General features: G+C 36.3%; 1 protein-coding gene across 1 annotated transcript; it reads right to left on the bottom strand.

The window, feature by feature from the left end:
- Window positions 1-11172: 11172 nt before the first annotated feature.
- On the bottom strand, window positions 11173-18208 carry LOC134527360 (tigger transposable element-derived protein 6-like). The gene is made up of 3 exons (XM_063359984.1): window positions 17655-18208; window positions 16838-17165; window positions 11173-11268 (listed from the first exon to the last, which is right to left on the bottom strand). Exons 1-3 carry the CDS (start codon window positions 18206-18208, stop codon window positions 11173-11175), a joined length of 978 nt encoding a protein of 325 aa, XP_063216054.1.
- Between the last annotated feature and the right edge of the window lie 649 nt (window positions 18209-18857).

The following is an 18857-nucleotide window of genomic DNA, read 5'->3' as shown; positions in this document are numbered from 1 at the left end:
TTGTTTGAAATATTTTCCCTATCCGTACTAGCCTAACAAGTAATGATGTGCCTTTGCAAGCTACCTACTCTCTTGAATTCTCGAGGACATTTAAGACAGCGAAACAAGCGCTAGGAATATGTTTTTAGACACTCGTTTTTTTCATGGCATGAAGCATTATGTTTTAAACTAAAACATTTTACCGCAGTATTTACACAAGTAAAACATTCTGTCTCAGGCGAACTATCGATGCTACTATTTCAACGTTCAGTTTACAACTGAGGTACTTAGCTATATAAGAAGCTGTATTTATATGTTTCCCTCAGTAAGCTTCAATGACTTATGAGAGTAAGTCCAAATTCGGTTACGGATTAGTAAATAGTTTGATTTAACAAATTACTGTTCGAATTACATATTCCTGGTTATAACAACTGTGGTCCGGGCACGAAATTAGCTAAGAGACTTAGGCGAGGAGATAAAGTTATAAACAAATGTGATAATTTTTGTAAAAACCACGATGTTGTTAATAGTAAAAGCACAGATCTGAAAGACCGACACGAGGGCGACAAAATCCTATCGCAGGCAGCACATAGTTTATAAAAGACGGAGGGTACTAAACTAGGTGAGAAGTTAGCTTCATATGCTGTTTCAAAAATCATGAAATCAAAAGTGAAATTAGGTATTGGACTTAAGAGAAAACGTAAAATCAAGGAAACTATTAAGAAACGAGTCAAGAAGGGTGGATTCCTTCCACTTCTGCCTGCTATTGCCGGATTAGTAGGTGCAGGAAGTGGTGTAGTTAGGATAATTAATTCGGCAAAGACCAATAAAAAAAACTTGGAAGAAGAAAGACGTCACAACGAGAAGATGGAGGCACTAGCTATAAGTTCAAAAAACGGAAAGGGAATGTTTCTACATCCATATGCAAAAGGAGACGGAAAAATAAAGAAAAAACAACGAAAAAAGAAGAAGTTATAAACTCAATACCGACTCGAGCATTATCAAACACAGAATTAATAAAATATGCTTATAAACTAAAAATAAAGAACTTTAGAGGTGTGTTTATGAGAGATGGAATACCAGAAAAACCTAATGTTAACGAATCTTCAATTGTTAATTTAGATAGTAAAAGTAACAGTGGTACTCACTGGACAGCATATGTGAAACGAGGTGAAACAGCTCTTTACTTTCATAGTTTCAGGGATTTAATGCCTCCAAGAGAACTCGTAATTTATTTAAAAGGTGTTAACATTTCATACAATTACAATAGAGAACAAAACTTTAACTCTGAAAATTGCGGAAAACCATGTTTAATATTTCTGCCGAAATATTCGTGAAATATTTTTGGTAGCAGTCACAGACAGTCATCAGTATGCCTTCGCCAAACCTTACGTGAAACATCAGTGGGAGTAATGACATCTGTTCGGACACACATTCCTCAGTACCGACGTCATAAAATTGCAGGGAGCATTTCGGCACACGACTAATGATGCACCCCCGCAAACTGTAGGCGCGCATTCCTCAATGCCTACGCACAGACTTTATTACCAAACGAGACATGGCACTTTGGTTAACTTGAAACACTAACGACGTGTTTAAGGACATTCTGCCATCGTAGTTTGCAGGCACATTCCACATCATCAACACGTACAAAATAAACACTTTATTTTCCTGGCGGGCTGTGTCATTTCGGAAACAAGAATATATATTCTAGACAAAACTTCACATAAAAAAGTATATAAACTACAACATACAAATTTTAGCAGTCAGTTGTGAACATGAGTATTGCAGATATATTGTAAGGTTCTAGCAGCGAATTAACTTCTCAATTTTTTCGTCTAATACAGTTAAGAGGAAATTGGTCAGTTGCGCTTACGGATTTACAAACTTTTAATTCTATAGCTAATGTTGACGAAACTAATAATGTTTTCAGATACAAACAGCCTAACAAAAAAAATTTCAAAGAGATAAAAATACCGATTGGATGTTACGAAATTGGTGATATTGAAGATTACTTAAATAATATTTTACAACCGGATGAAACAATAATTCTAACGGGGAGTATAAATACCATGAAAATGATCTTAAGTTAGCAGTTGTGATATAGATTTTAAAGGCGACATTAGCATAGGATCACTGTTCGATTTCGAGCCTAGAGTATATAAGTCGGGAAAAGTTCATGAATCTGTTAAGTCGATAAATATTTTACCGATAAACATAGTTCGTGTGAATTGTAATTTGGCAGGATCTTCATTTTTAAATGGTAAACCGTCTACAACAATACATGAGTTTTGAATAAATATTCCTCCAGGCTATTGTTTGATTGAAATACCAAAAACCGTAAATTACATTCCCGTGATAGTAAAATCAATCAGTGAAATAACAGTTCAACTTGTAGATCAACACGGGAAGCTAGTTAATTTTAGAGGAGAAGAAATTACTTTGAGACTGCATTTGAAGAAAGATGGGAATCAATTTTAACAGGTTGTATAAAAGCAAGCACATAACTAAAAAAAAAAAGTTAGTTTGCATATGAAGTTCAGAGGGTTAACAACTACTAATCAGGCTTTTCTACGCAGTCTAGGATATAAAGTAAGAAAGTATGGAGTCGGAAATCCTCAATCTTAATGAGGGAGTTAGCTTTGATGATTCAATCACAAAGTCGGAGATACATAACTACTCTCCTTATAATACAGGTCCGTACTTACAATCTTCCGAAGTTATAATAACTATTCAGAACGAAGATGTGTATACTCTTCCGAGCCAGTCTTTCATACGAATAAGGGGTATGCTTTTAAAGAATAATGGTCAACACCCAACAACTACGCAGATTATTCTAAATGGTGTTCTACACTTATTTTCTAGAATATCATATAACTTAAATGGAATCGAACTGGACTCTGTTAGAGATCCCGGAATTACATGTTCTATAAAGAATTGTTTAAATTATACGAGAAACGAATTACCTATAGCAAAGATGGCCGGTTGGGGTATCAAAGAAAATTTTAAAGTATCTGTATATGAAGGTGGGAAATTTGAAATTTGCATACCGCTAGCTACGATCCTAGGATACACAGACGACTACAAACATATAATAATCAACTCGAAACAAGAACTAGTATTTTCTCTTGCAAACACATGGAATAATGCCGTACTAGCAGCTGAAGAAAATCCTGAAAATATGATTTTATCTTACTTAACAATTGAGTGGATCGTACCACACATTGAGGTTAAAACACAAGAACGAATAAGACTGCTTAAGGTTATATAAAATGGTAAAGATATTGAAATTTCTTTTAGATCATGATCACTGGAAAGTTTACCTCAGTCACTTAATATAAATTGGATTGTAAAATCTACATTCGGATCGGAGAGGCCTCGATTTATTATATTAGGTTTTCAGAAAGAAAGACAAAACACGATAACAGCTGATAAGTTTATTTTCGACGACGTTAATATAAAAAATGTTACAGTATTTCTCAATAGTCACGCATACGCATACTTGGATTTAAATGCTAATTTTAATAGTGGTTTGTTCCTAATGGCCTATCAAATGTATTCGAGATTCCAACAAGCTTATTTTGGTCGGCAAGCTTCTGCTACACTTGACCCGGAAAATTATAAGTCCATGGCACCTCTTCTCGTGTTTGATGTTTCGGCACAAGACGATCACATTAACTCAAATATAATCGAATGTAGGATTGAAATTACAGCCTCTGAATATATACCAAAAGACACAAAAGTGTACGCTCTCATAATCTATGACCGCTTAGCAACTTAACAACTCTAGGGACAAAATGCTTAAGATATTAATGTAATTATGTCAGTCATGTCTTAGCCCTCGAGCTAACATGTACTGTAACATTCAAGCCTTCCGGGCCCAGTTTAATACTGTATTTAAAGAACAATACTGTATTTAAAGAACTTAGCGTAACTTACAGTGATGGAAAAAAAATTGCTTTTGTATTCAAGCCGCTATTTGCATGGAATGACTTTGACAAAAAATCAAAGTCTACAAACAAATGGCTAAAAAAAAATTTACACGGTCTTAGGTGAGAAGATGGAGATATTCCGCATTAAGAAATTGAAAAGTATTTCAATGATATATTATTTGGCGATGAGTACGTGGAGGGGATCGAACAAAAACGTATGTTAAAAAGTATTGTAAACCGGAAATTAATTTAATAGACATTCAGAAGGAGTATGACTGTCCGTCGCTTACACAACTTCTAAAAGAATACTGTGGTCAGGCTGGAACAACCTCGCGGATGAATACATGGCTTATGTGGAAATGGGGCCAAAAAAAAATGTTTCTGAGGTTATATAAGGAAGCGAATGCAGCAGAGATGAGTCAGTATCAGAATGACGTGTAACGTGCTAGGACTAAACTCATTAAATGGGTTCATAGCTGAAAAACTTGCATTTACTGGGAAAGACGGAGTAACAATAGTAAAAACATTCAAACCACCATACGACTGGACTTACCTACAGCAGCAATGCAAGAAAACCAACATTCGGCTAGCCTGCACTCAACATGGGCTTCGATGGCATCAAAGTGAATTAACATTCTTCAAGATCGGTAGTACTATTAAAGAACTACTAAGTGGAACAATCTATGTGGCTGACCGTTAGCAGAAGTTGTGGTTGCAGAAAATTTGTCGAGGTACTGTAGACAGTGTTAATATTGTCGACCTACAAAGCGGGTTTTGCTATCCGCTGCTTGCATACCTTGTTGTGAAGTATGCAAATAAATTACACGCATGTCTCCGACGTAAAAGGAGGTTGGAGTGTACGGAGTGTAACTCGAAAGCTTTGGATGAATGTTTGGTTGATAAACCAAAGTGAGCTGTTTCCGATGCTGAAGATGAAACCAGTTCCAACAGTTAGATGTTTCAGACTAACCTGATACAAAAAATGTGCTACGAAAAAACTGTGTCTGCCATTTTAGCATTTGGAAGGTGCGGTATGCTGACTGAACTCGACAAGACAGAAGAACTACCCTACTTGCCAAAAGAATTTTTGCTGGTGTACGCAGCCAATCAAATAAAGTGGGTGTACGATTACTTACCTGCCAACTTGAAAAATGACTCTGAAATGGCAGATTGTTTACCGTGTACCGAGTGTTTTGACAATGTCTGGGTAGATGAAGGCATCTTCAACACTACACAGACGTGCTTGGTGCAAGAAACTAAATGAAACTGATTAAAATAATGTGTAATGACGCATAATGTCTCGGTATGTAAAATGGTGCATTACAGTGAGGACACCGATTATGTTATTTTATTAAAGGGTTATGAAACTGTTACTTATAGTTCGGATGGATATATTGTGTTCTCCGATCAGTGTAATGATGACTACCATGTCGGCTATTTGCATGGAGAGAAATCAGCAATAAAAATATTTGAAACTAAAACGTAAGATTCTTCAATATGTCCTGTGTTCAATATTAATTCTTCAAGTAATGAAGCTAGAAACCCTAATACCGGAACAAGTTCTAAAGAAATTAATTGTGATTGTAACTGTCATCACCACTACCATGGTTTCTGCGAAAGCATTCGCTGACTGTTTTCATATATTTTTAAACGATGAGTCATACAGACAGGTTTTAACCGGTTATATGTTAAAACTGATCAGTAGTATATGCAGAGCTGCCAACCTCAAATCACACCCATCAGTAATGGCAATTAGGTATATGAAAAAAGTACGCGTAAATCATGCACGAGAAATTTTTCCTGGGGCATTATAACACACTCACAAGATAAAACAAGGACAATAATATGAAAAAGAAAAAGAAAAGTATGAATACAATGCAATCATCTGAATATGTAAGAAATATTAATAATTTTAGTGGATATTTTGAATCTTCAATTCAAAGTATTCAAAGTTAAAGTTTAAAACAACTGTCTTTTTATTTGCTTCTTTTATCCTGGTTGGATAAGAAATGTCATGTAAACAATAACTGCGTTCGTTACTTTCGTTTCTTCAGATGTAGCGATAAAACGAAGATATAGATTTATTGCTCGTCGCGGCTTTAAAATGTTCTGTATGTTTTTTTGATTGAATATGCCGTCTACAGTCATCCCTTCCACCATGTGCAATCGAAAAGTCACACGTGCATACATTACAAAACCGTGGCGTTCCAACCATTTGAAAACGACAAGCATGGCCATTCTTTTGAAAATTTAAGTCGAAAGTTCTGAAGACTTGCGTGTTTTTTTCCCCCCAGATACACATTATTCTGTCACACGCTTCATTTATACAACCGGCACTGAATAACACAACACTATCGAAAAACATAAAAAAATTTCACGTCTGTAGACACGACAAAACACTATGATGAAAAAAATGGCTTTCAAGAAATAAATTAACACAACACAGGTTAGCCAAAGTACCGTACAAAAATTATTGTGATGTAAGTAGCCTTCAAACGATAAGTCCGAGAATATGTACTAGTTGTATCGTACAACGGAGTAATACCATCCCATTATTATTTGAAAACACGAGAATTAATTTACTTATTTCGACAGTACATCGTACATGCGCACACTTACTAGTTCCGTTATTTGAGCAACCAAGCGATGTATTCAAACTGCATTCACGAAACATGCACAGCAGAAACGGAATTTTCTCCGTTACCATGCAGCACAAAGCCTCGTTTCCGTAATAAACCAGCGATGTTCCGTAATTCCGTAATTCGGGGTTAAAATCCGTAATAATTACGGAAAATCCGTAATGGTTGGCAGCTCTGTATATGTAAAAAACTGATCAGTACGGGTTTGGAAGCCTCAGCATGGAGACGTTTGATCCTGCTAATTCGTACGTCAGTGTGAAACAAGCTTTATCCCAGGTAAGTTACATTTATTAGAGTGGCGGTGATTTAAAGAGCTATATGGAAACATGTGACGGACTATTTCATACTTTGATTTCTGATGACTTGACTTCATACGAGTATTGTCAAAATATTGTTAGCTGTCAAATAAACGGACAGTGCCCTGTTTATTACATGAGGGAAGAAATAGTACTACTGAGTTCTATCGATAAAGTAATTGAGTTCGGTAAGAATCAAGAAAGACTACCTCTTCATTCGCATGAGTGTGCAACCATACAGTGTTACAATCCTGCAACAAACTCCATTACTACAAGTGAAATTGGTATTCAAACCATGAAAGAACAAATTTCCAACCCACGAAAAGTGTACCAGAAAGAAAAAATCCTCGCAAGCCTGTTAAAAACATTTTGAAAACTACAAATACTTTCTTCGAACCAACGACCCTGCATAGGTTCACCTGATTGTACGCAATGAAATGCAAAAGATTTTAAAAAGAATGTCGGAGATAATAAATGTTGAATAAATTTTTAATGTTATAAATTTGTAATATGTTCTTACTAATAATAAATGTATTAAACGAATCACACCTTTTATTTCCTTACATATCTATAATGAGTATTTAGCTGTATGTTCCCCGAACGCAGCTTGGCGCCACAAAGTCGCGGACTAATGGGCCTGTTGTGCTCACGTTGCGATGTACCCCGCTGCCATCGCTTCGGTGATGGTCTCACTCACAGGGAGGACACGACCATGACTCGCCTCTGATTAGGCCACACCCGACTTACGCATGTGTTCCTCCTGCGTGGGGAGCGTCCGCCTGAGTGTACTGCCTGTGCCACTCCACTGACTGTATGCCACATCCTGCTGGAGTACCCTAGATACCAACAGGCCCACGGTAATTTTAAGCTACCAGTCACTCTGCGACAGTTGCTCGGAGAAGGGAGTTCACCTGTGAGCGGCGTACTTCCATTTTTATGTACCGTGCCTTTTTAACGCTCTGTAACAGCTGTATAATCTTAACTGCTTGACAGGACCTTCCTGTGAAGTGATCTTTGTTTTTGTGTACACTACAATGATGTGAATGTATGTCCTTGGTCCTTGTGTCTACATGAATGTTGCTTTGTCCCTTGTGGGGAATTGTATTTGTGTCTCCTGTTTGTTTCTCATCTGTCCTCGAAGAGGCTTTTGTACCATTGTGTCCTGTTCACTTTTTTCTCTTCCTTTTAATAATCTGTGGGTGCTAATGGCCATAGTTGCCGACGCGCCCTCCCAAACACCACTAAAAAAAACTGTACATACAAAATGTTGGAACCATTTGAAAAAATGATCGCCCGTGATCCACCCAGATTCGTGAACAGCCCCAATAGTTCCCGGGGGAGCCCCATCTAAAAGTTCTGCTTTCATAATTTTTCTTGGAAAAATCATCGTTGGAGGGATGTATTGGCCTGCTGCCGACATACACACCACCACAGTCACCAATGACCCCCTTTCAGCAGAAGACATTTTATGCACTTCTCTTTTCCCTTTTATTGCGACGAATTTTTGACTCTTGTTCTGAACATTCGTCAAAATTGTATATTTTTAGAGGGTTGTGCTTTACTTTTGCAAGTTCTGGCTCTAGCACTGAGAAAAACTTGCTTCCATTTTCTTGTCTGAACCCATTTATTCTGACAAGAGATAATGGCTACGGTTTCCTTAGCGATAACTGAGGATGTCGTTTCAGGAACAAACGGAACCATTTGCGACCAGCACTTTTTTTTTTCAACTGAAAAAGGATGTTGAATATTGTTGCGTATTGCAAGTTGATACGCCATGCGACGAATGTCTTTAACAGTTAAGCCATAGTAATGGCTTTCCATGGTCGTGCAGTAATCCACTAATTCTTTCTCCAATGTTTCAGGCAAAATTGGTTTTCTGCCTATTTTTGTACACACTAATTCTTGTGGTGAAAGGTCACTCCCTCTTTTAACATAGTCTTTCAATGTTGCGCGAGGAACTTTGAAAGTCTTGCTCGCAAATTTGTATCCCATTTCTTTGGCTTTAACTGCACATATGGCTCTCTGCATAGCTTCTTTGTCCTATGTCTTGCGTTTCGCCATATTCTAAAAAAACAGAAAATAAATTATAACATAAGTTAAGCCATGACCTTTATTAATAAACATAAGTTCTCAATTTCGTCCCCTGGACCAAAATGGGAACTCAAAAGGGACGAAAATAAGAGCAGTCTCTCCTTGACACTGGAAGCCATTTCAGATGCATAAAAAAAATTGCTGGTGCCTAAGCAATATTTACAGTCAAAGCTTAAACACTCATAAGTAGAGCCAAGATTATATGGTTTTATTTGGAACCTGATTTCATCATTTAAAACCACACATTTCGTCGTTATTTCGTCTTTAAAAAATATGTGTTTTTTAAGCTAATCATGGTACTTACACAATATATTTCATGATTGTGACATATAAAATAGCAGTTGTTTAGAATCACATGTAATCAACATTTTAATGTTTTCTCTTAAAAAGTATCATCGCTCATCAGGTCATCACAGTTCCAATTTTTTGGATGACACATTAAAATAAGAAACTGCAGAAAGTTTTACTATGCACACTTTTACACAAAAATTATGAAAATGCTACCATTGTTAAAAGTTCTGCATTTTCTGGCTTCAGCGATCTTCTTCTGTCACTAACAACTAAAGAGTATTTTGAAAAAGACCGTTCACAGTCGACATTTGAGGTTGGTATCCAGAGCACCTTCAAGGCTGCTGTTGCAAATTCTGAGTAATCTGCTTTCATTCGACACAAAATCTCCATCATGTCGATGTGGTTCACATGTGGCTTTTGTTGTTCTTCAGCGACAATTTTTTTCAGGGCTACATATCCGCCTGCTAGAGTAAGCTTTGGTACCTGCTTGATGAAAGGTAAGGTCTGGCTGTGCTGTAAGAATTCTTTATCGTCCACATTAATGTTTCCCATATTCTGAGGGTCAAAAAGTGCTCCAATATTTGTAAAAAGATGCCGAGAAGGATCACAAGTGATCAGATCATTAAGTTTCAGCAGACTCAAATTTGCTGTATGCTTGAACTTCTCTTTCAGTTCTGCAGTATGTACAGTTCTCATTGTTGACAAAATGTTGTCAACTGATTCTGGCAAAATACCTTTTGTCAGCACCTCAATTTATTACAGACTGTAATTTGTTTAGTCTGGATGATAGATGATGAGCACAAGGATATGAGCTGCCTTCCAACCAGTTGATGCATGACGTCATATGGCTTACCACTCCTTCCCTTGCCCAGACTTCAAGGTTCATCCCTCCCAGGCATACAAACCATCGTGTCTCTCTCCCCCTCCTCCCTCAACGTCCTTTGGCATGTGAAACTGTCAACATCCTTCCTCCCCTTCTCCAAACTGCGTGCGACGAAAGCCAGGTTTGTATAGTCCATTTCTGGTAAAATGAAAAATTTTTAAGGGCCCCCGCGACAGCCATTTACCGTTAATTGTTTTGATTCAATTTGTTTGTTAGTTACACAACATTATTTCTGCTGGAAAATCACTGAAACTTCAAAATTTCTTTAATGGAAAAATTTAGCAGGGCCGTAAAAGTATTCATTTTTACCGCAAATTAACTATACTCGCTCTTCCTGCCGGACAACATTCTCGGCGCGTGAGGCATGGCAACTACAGTCGTGTGCCGCGCACAGCCACGAAAAACCTACGCGATTTCCAAACAACACTAGATATCCGACAGGAGTCTGTTTACAAAAAGCATTTAAGAATTTGTTAATGCCCAACTGGTTATTTTGATATCGGATCAAGAGGATTTAGAGGAGATAAAATGGCTAAAAGGCATGTTTTCGAAGTTTTAGGTGTAAGAAACCTGTTAAAAATTTCTTGAAAGTATCAGAGGGAAATGCATTAAACCTTTATCTTTTTATTTTTCCACCATATAATGTTACGGTCACCGCTCAAATTTCACAGTTATCTGACTGGAACGAGATGACTGCGCGCGCCAGTTCAGAGCCTTGCACAGAGGTTTTACCACGCTGGAACTACCATTGAGCGTCGCTCTTATCATCCCGCTTCACTAACACACACGCTGACAAGACGGCGCCCTAAAGTAGAGGAAGCACGTAGAAATGCAAGGCAGGAAATTCTTCCAGCTTATCAACCAGGACCCGGGCAAGTCTTGACTATCAAGCTTCTGTTGCTATTAGCATTAATATTCCACACTGTTCACAACTGGAAGATGTGACTATTCACGCAATCGTAGAAATAACAGTTTGTATAAGGCGGGCAGGTTTAAATAACGTGGTATCCTGTCGCGTAGCAAACATTAAATAATTTTTAATGTTTGCTATGCGACAGACGTCAGACGGTAGCCCAGCGCTGGGATGGGAAGGGAAGGAAGGCGGCGGGCAGACGAGTGAGTGAGCAGTCGCCCGTCTGCGTGGCGCCGGCGGCCGGCTGGCGAGGCGGGTCAGCACACATTCCATGTTCACACGCTTCCGTCGGGGGTTTTCTTTTTGTTGCGTTAATAGTAATAATATTTAAAAGTATATTATTTTTATGACCAAATACACACGAATAACACTACAAAAATTTAATACAAATGTAAACCAATCTTTTTCTTCTGGTTGGGGGGGGGGGGGGGGGGGTCAAAATGGGCAACCCCCGATTTTGCGAAGGCAGCGATTTTATGAATGCAATCCGTGGAACCGTGAGCATAAGTAAAATCGGGGTTCTAGTGTATGTAGTTTTCGCTTCATGACTGTTCACATTAAAATATAAGAGACTTGTATTGTGTAATGTTGGTGATATTTAGCGGTTTTTCTCAAAAATAGCTTTTTCGCATTTTCCACATAAATTCGCGGAAAATTTCGCGATTCACCATATAATCATGGCCCTACTCATAAGTGATTGACATAGATTTCAAATAATATTTATACATACTTTGGAAGTAAAATGTTACAAAAGCAGATGTACTAAAGAACTTACCGCATCAGAAAACACAAAAATGTTGTCAACTAACAAACTCCCATTACAAAACTATCTGCGCTCTAGCGGAATACGAAGAAGCAAGCGTTCTTATAGTTCCACGCGCTGTCGCCAGTTTGCAGCAACTAACAGGTGAACTACACGAGGGGACGAAATTGAGCACGGGGACGGAATATGGGCCTCCTACCTTACTTATATTTATGTTTATACCAATGTTTAAATTTTAATTAAACTAGTGTAATTTTATATACATAATATTTGTATATGTGCTATTTCTTATGTGCCTTATATTTCAGCCTTATGCACCATTTTTGGCTTCATAATATGTATCCCAGTAAATTTTATGTTTCATTTTTTTTCCTCTCTCTTTAAAATTACACGTGAATAGAACATTAAATTGTATTGATGTATTTGTATGTTAATATATTTTATACTTATATTTATGTTTATACCAATGTTTACATTTATATTTAAACTAATGTAATTTTAAATATATAATATTTGTATATGTGCTATTTCTTACGTGCCATATATTTCATCCGTAAGCACCATTTTTGGCTTCATAATATGTATCTCGGTACATTTTAGGTTTCTCTCTTTAACATTGCATGTGTATAGTTTTGTAGTCTTCACTTTCAATCTCAAAATGGTATCTATGTGGTTAAGTGGAATAGAAGGCGACAGCCTCAACTACGCCACTTAGGAAGACAAATAAATGAAACAAATAATTTACACGCATTATAATAAAACATGTTTTTTTTAAGTAATAGTTGTTTGCAATTATATTTAAATTTGCATAACCATTTGAAATTTGATTTTCATTTCCCCATATTTTGAAATTACATTTGCTTCAAGTAGTGCTTGCTTCATTAAAGAAACGAAAATGTAAAGAGATGTGATTTTATTCTTATGTGATAATATTGAAAACTTGTTAGTAGACATTTGAGTTGTAAAATAGAAGCTATGCAAATGATCACACATGGAGTTAAGTAAAAAAGCAAATTATATGGTCATGCAATCGTATTTTAAGCGAACATAGAGGACAAAGAGCAACAGTTAATCATCACTGAATTTGAGTATTTTTTCTAACAAATTTTCCATTTTGAGTTAACTTGGGCAATACAACTCTTAAAAAAAAAATAAAAGGAAATTTTTGGTTTATTAAAGTGAGTAAATTAGCAAGAAGTAACCAATATGTTTAAATATAGTAAAAAGTTGTTCGCGATAATTTTTATGTAACGTGAGATATTCGGCGTAGTAAGAGCGACATGGTTATTTAAATATATTAGGTAATATATTTTTAGCAATCACAGGCATTGATGGAGGTGCAAATCGTTCTACGGTACTGTTAAATACTCTGCGATAGGGTAAACGCGGGGTAGACGGACAGCATAAGGATAAAATATTGCAAATCTCGCATAAAAGTAATTGAAACTTTAACACAAATGCAAAGTTTATGTATTAGACATTGGTATACTTGTACAGTAGCCCGGATGAAATGGACCCCTTAAGGACTCTTATGCTGCTAAAATTACATAATTGGAACTATTATTCTCATTAATATTTATTATAATTACTACACATGTAAGTAATGATGCAGGGTGGTTATTTAACACATAAAATGAATAGGATGTACCGTCAGTTGGGGTGAAGGTGACCAGATTTCATCTTCATAATGCATTTTTGCTAACAAATTTTAATATGTTTATTTATCTAACTATGTACGTGTTGTACTACCACAAAGTGTCCGTACAGACATTTAATTCTTATTTAAATGTATTTACAGTATTATTTATATACTTTCCTATTGTTTGAATTAACCTCCTCCCTTGTCAATGTATTTTTACGAGCACGTTATTGTTGTATTACCTCAACTTGAAAAACACTATAGGTCTAACCTGAAAACAAGAACTTATAATAAGTATTTTGAACCTTATTATTATGAACTTATTTTCATATGCATTGTTGGAAGTCCTACTGATTTTTTATGTATGTTTCATCCTGTTCACATTTTTATTTGAAATCTTATTGTTTTTCGAGCTATTACTTACCTGTGATTTAACACTATTGTTGTGACCAAAGGCCATGAGATGCTGCTCTGGATCTCCCAGACAGGGTCTTCACGGGATTCGGCAGCACCGGAACAGGAAGTAGATTAAAAATTAAGAAAGAAGTTTTTTCTGGCGTTACCACGTATAGGCTGAGGCCTAACGCCTTGGTGATTAAAATCTATAAAATATGGTTTTCTTGCATTGTTGCTTATATGGTGTAGTGTAAAATTGTGCATCTCGACCCAGACATCGACATTGAGTAAAGTTGTTCTGGCACTAAGAAAATTATTTTAGATGCAAATTGACTGAGTTTCACTTCTATTAAAGGTACGCCATAAGCAAATAGCGCCGCCATTGTATTAAGCAAGGGGCTTATAGTAAAAGTGATTTTACGCCCGCATTAATTCTTGAACTGTACCGTCACGTAAACTTTGTAACCTTAAACATTATTTGGAACGAAGATCAAATATTTTTGGCTGTTTTTAAAGAGAAGTACGTTTTCCGAACACTCAGTGGTCCTTCAGATCGATTTAAAATTGCTTCTACTGAGTAATGCCGTGTGCCTTAAGTAACTATTATTTTCTGTTTTCGTTCAAACTATCTCTTTGAAGTTAAACTGGATTAAAGCATCTACAAACATTTGTAATTTATCTGTGCCTCCGTATCTCCCAATGAGTTTAGCTACAATTAGACTCCAGAAGGGATTGATCACATGTAAAATTTAAATATTCAAAATAATTATAATTTTTTTTTTTTGCTCAGAGCCTGTAACATATAATAAATTTTCTACTTATCCTTAACTACGTCATACACCAAAGAGAATTGTAAACTTATTGTAAGATTTTCATGTTTATTAATCTTAATACTGTTTAAATAAGATTTTCAATGTTTTCAGTAAGCAGTGTTTGGTTTTACGTGTCAGTGTTTTGTCGTTAGTGAAAGTGTTTTGCCTCCTGTTTATAGTCATTTTATATACCATTTCCACCTTCACAACTATATTTTCATTCAGACTGCTCTTAATTTTAAATAATAAATCTTCCACCATTAAATATTTTTGTTTCTCTCATCATAATTCTCTTGTTATTTATTTTTCTAACTGCATTCCTACAAGTATACCATAGTCTAGGGTTCCATAGCATACTGAACACATCCCTTACAGTTTATCTGCAACAGGAGTTATTTGTCGTTGGCTCATTTATTTTAATGTATCTAGTGTTCAAGGGTTTTTGTATAAATTAGTTTTAAATGTTTCAACGAGTCATCAACACCACAGATTAAACATTTTCTTCACCTCTGTGGTATCACCCACCATACTTAAGTGTTAATTCTGTAAGCTGGAGTACAGTAAGTCCTCGGTTTACGTCGGGGTTACGTTCCTGAAAACCGCGACGTAAATAGAAACGACGCAAAATGAGCCATGTTTCATGCCACCGGCCGGCCACGGCCCAAGGTCGGCCGGAAGGGGTAGGAGAAAATGCTGTGTCGTTGCGGGAAGTAGATAACACTTCTACGTGCGAGATATGTGGGTGGCCGAGCGGGCGGGCTGGTAGTATTGCATCACCGCGCGGAGAGCAGCGGAGAGCAGGAAGCGTCCCTCATGATGTATGATAAGATAAGGCGGTGAACGTGTAGCTTACGCTACATAGCATAAATTAACTACCGAAGGAAACAAAGAATTATAAACTAATTATATACGGTGTTTTGGTTAAAATAAAGATTTACGGTCATTGTAAACGACGTTATTGTGAATCGGAGACAACTTAAATTGAAACATGAGTACTAAACATTAGTGACGTTAATCTGAAACAACGTAAATCGGTACGACGTAAATAGAGGACTACTGTATAAGGTTAAGTTCCGAGCTCAGAAAAAAATAAATAAATATATACATAGGAGGGGACTGCCCAGTGTATAGATCTATACTTGCTTTCTGAAATGCTGTCATTGAAAAAGAAATTACTAATATTTTAATGATGTTTTTTATTTTTTTATGTAATTGGTCATGTTCACCCCCAGTGGGGTGAATGTGACCATTAAGTTTATTTTCATTGTAATATTCACCTTGCTAGTGTTAGGGTATAGTTGACTACATTATATGTAAGATAAACACAAAAAAAAAATTATTTTGAGAAAAAAAATCTTATTTTGAATTTTTACTCTGTAATAAAAAATATATAAACAATTTAGAACAAAATAAAGTGTTACTTATTTAGACTGCCAATAATGAAAACTCAAGTGAACAGATTTATTTACCTACCTATTAATAGTTAAGGTGACTTCACCTAAACTACTTGTGCACAAAACTGGAAAATAATTGAATTGATATTTTACAAACATTATCATTTAGGCTATTCCAGAATATGACTGATGGTTATTTCCTAAAATAGAGGAACCTACAAGTTATGAAAACAGCCAATAACCAAAAAAATATATATTTCTTAGTATAATAAAACATATACAGTAGAATCTCAGTACTAAGTACTTACAGGGACCTCCAGTTTTTATACTTAGTACTGAAAGTACTTAGTACTGAAAAATACATACATATAATCACTTCAAATAAAAAATTACAAAATGAATCAAAAATAGCATTATTATAACACACTGCATTAATATTGATGACTTAGTACAGAAAAATACATACATATTATCACTTTTAAAGAAAAAAAAACATAATTATAACACATGGCATTAACATTTATGACTAAGTACTGATAAATACATACATATTATCACTTCAAAGAAAAAAAATCATAAAATTAATCAAAAATAGCTATAACAACACATGGCATTAACATTGGCGAATACATTACATCAGTTTCTGCAAAACAAAAGTTCATTTATTTTTTAAAAATTTTTGTTATTTCAGTTTGTTTTTGATTTTTAATGATGCTCTGTTGAACAAAATGTTCTATGTTGTGCAAAGATTTCCTGATCTCTTCTGGGACCTTTTCATGTTTAGAGATAAATTTGTTTAGTTTTTCTACACTCAGAACAGCTTCCGTTGCAGTCACAGGTAGCTCTTCACAGTCAGAATCATCATCTGATTCAGCTTTTGATGACTGTGATTGAATGACTTCACTGATGATATCACTGTCGGTCAACCCTGGTGTTGTTTCTATTTCGTTATCAGCAGAGGCATAGTCTGTGAATGATACAGCATCAAACTGCATGGAGGCTGATACTTCCTGCCATACTTGGGGGTCAATATCATTGGTTTCACATGTTTGTGCTGCAGCTGCAGTCTGGCTTGCATCCTGGTCTGATGATGTTGCAGTGATCTCATCAGCATTACAGTTTACAATGCCAGACTTCCTTCAGCAGTTAGCAATTGTCTCTTTCTGGACATTCCACCAGCCACCGGTGATCATCTCAATAGCCTGACGAACATTGATGTTGGTGGGCAATTTCAATCTCAAATTGATGAGCAGCCTTTCGACCAGGCGTTTTCGAAAATTGACCTTGGCATTTTGAATAATGCCTTGGTCAAGTGGCTGCAACTGAGAAGTGCAGTTTGGAGGCAAAAACATAATTTTGATGTTTTCCAATCTAACATCAACACTGTGTGCTGCGCAGTTGTCAATCAACAAAAGAATTTTTCTTCCTTCTTTTTGCATCTCTTTATCGGTTTTAACCAACCAATTGGAGAAAAGTTCTCTTGTCATCCATGCACGAGTGTTATTTGCATAATCTGCAGGAAGACAAGAAACTCCCTTGAAGCACCTGGGATTCTTGTGTTTGCCAATGATTAGGGGCCGCAGTTTTTTTGTGCCAGTGGCATTGCAACAGAACAAGACAGACAACCTTTCCTTTGCTTTTTTTCCTCCAGTGCACTTCTCACCTTTATACGCCATTGTTCTGTTTGGCAAAAGCTTGTAAAAAAAAGCAGTTTCATCAGCGTTGAAAATATCATCCATTGAGTAAGACTTAAAAATTATTTCCAGCTTTTCTTCCTTCCACTGGTTTGCCGCCTCTGTGTCTGCATCCTTATCCTCCCCACACACAACTTTCCATGATATGCCATGTCGTTCCCGGAAGCGATGCAACCACCCTGAACTGGCTTGGAAGTCCGTTATGTCCATAAGCAAAGCAAATTGCTTTGCTTTTGCTTGTAGCATGGGACCATTTACTGGAACATTTTTTGAACGAGTTTCTTTCAACCATTTGTTCAAAGCTTCTTCTAGACCTTGGTGATCTCCGGAACGAAGCCTTTTGCGGTCACAATCAAACAAAGATTCGTCGTACATTTTTTCAATTTTTGCACGGTCTTTCACAATTGTACTTACAGTCGTCGCCGCAACGCCGTATGACTTCGCAACTTCAACCTGCTTTTTACCTTTATCCAGTTCTTTAAGCATTTCCACTTTTTCTTTAAGCGTGAATTGTTTTCTTTTTCTTTTATTTCCAGATTCACTCATTGTAGCACTAACACGTGGCGTCTAAAAACAGTAACATGAAAATGAATTCCAAACAACACTCAACAGTAATCACGGCACGGATTTAACCATACGTACATTAGCGGGACACTTTCCACTGAATTAAATACACTTTTACCTCGCGCTTTGTGTTTCGATGTATCGAATGCCGATGTGTTGTATACATTACGTGTTGCGTACGTATGTATATTCATCTATGGTACAGGCGCACAAACGTTTGTTTTGATTATTTTTAGAGGTTATATTTTACGGTGCGGTGGTGTAAGTGGTTTCTGTTTATTCTTTCGATCACATTCGCTATTTAGCTCGACGTTTGTTTACTATTTTATGTAAGTTTTGTGGCAGCAGTGCCAAGCTGCCAGTGAAAATTATACGTTATAGTGAACATTAAGATACTTTAAACTGAAACAATTTTGCATTGTAAACATACACTTTTTGGCGGGGATTTGAAAAAAATACGTTAAAGTGAAAAATACGTTAAAGTGAGGTACGTTGTACCGGTATTCCACTGTAACTGATATGTGAAGTAAACCTTACAATAATAGAAAAAAATAGACCAAACAACCACAGG

This window comes from Bacillus rossius, chromosome 1, assembly GCF_032445375.1.
Source record: "Bacillus rossius redtenbacheri isolate Brsri chromosome 1, Brsri_v3, whole genome shotgun sequence".
NCBI lineage: Eukaryota > Metazoa > Arthropoda > Insecta > Phasmatodea > Bacillidae > Bacillus > Bacillus rossius.
Note: the sequence above shows the minus strand (reverse complement) of the source record. Positions and strands in the feature narration are given on the sequence as shown.

Coding starts and splice junctions, on each gene's coding strand:
- LOC134527360 (XM_063359984.1), bottom strand. CDS start 18,208: ATGCTTAAAGAACTGGATAAAGGTAAAAAGCAGGTTGAAGTTGCGAAG. Junction 17,166..17,654: donor GGAAAAAAAGCAAAGGAAAG/GTTGTCTGTCTT, acceptor TAACTGCTGAAG/GAAGTCTGGCATTGTAAACT. Junction 11,269..16,837: donor CAACGGAAGCTGTTCTGAGT/GTAGAAAAACTA, acceptor CCGCCTCGCCAG/CCGGCCGCCGGCGCCACGCA.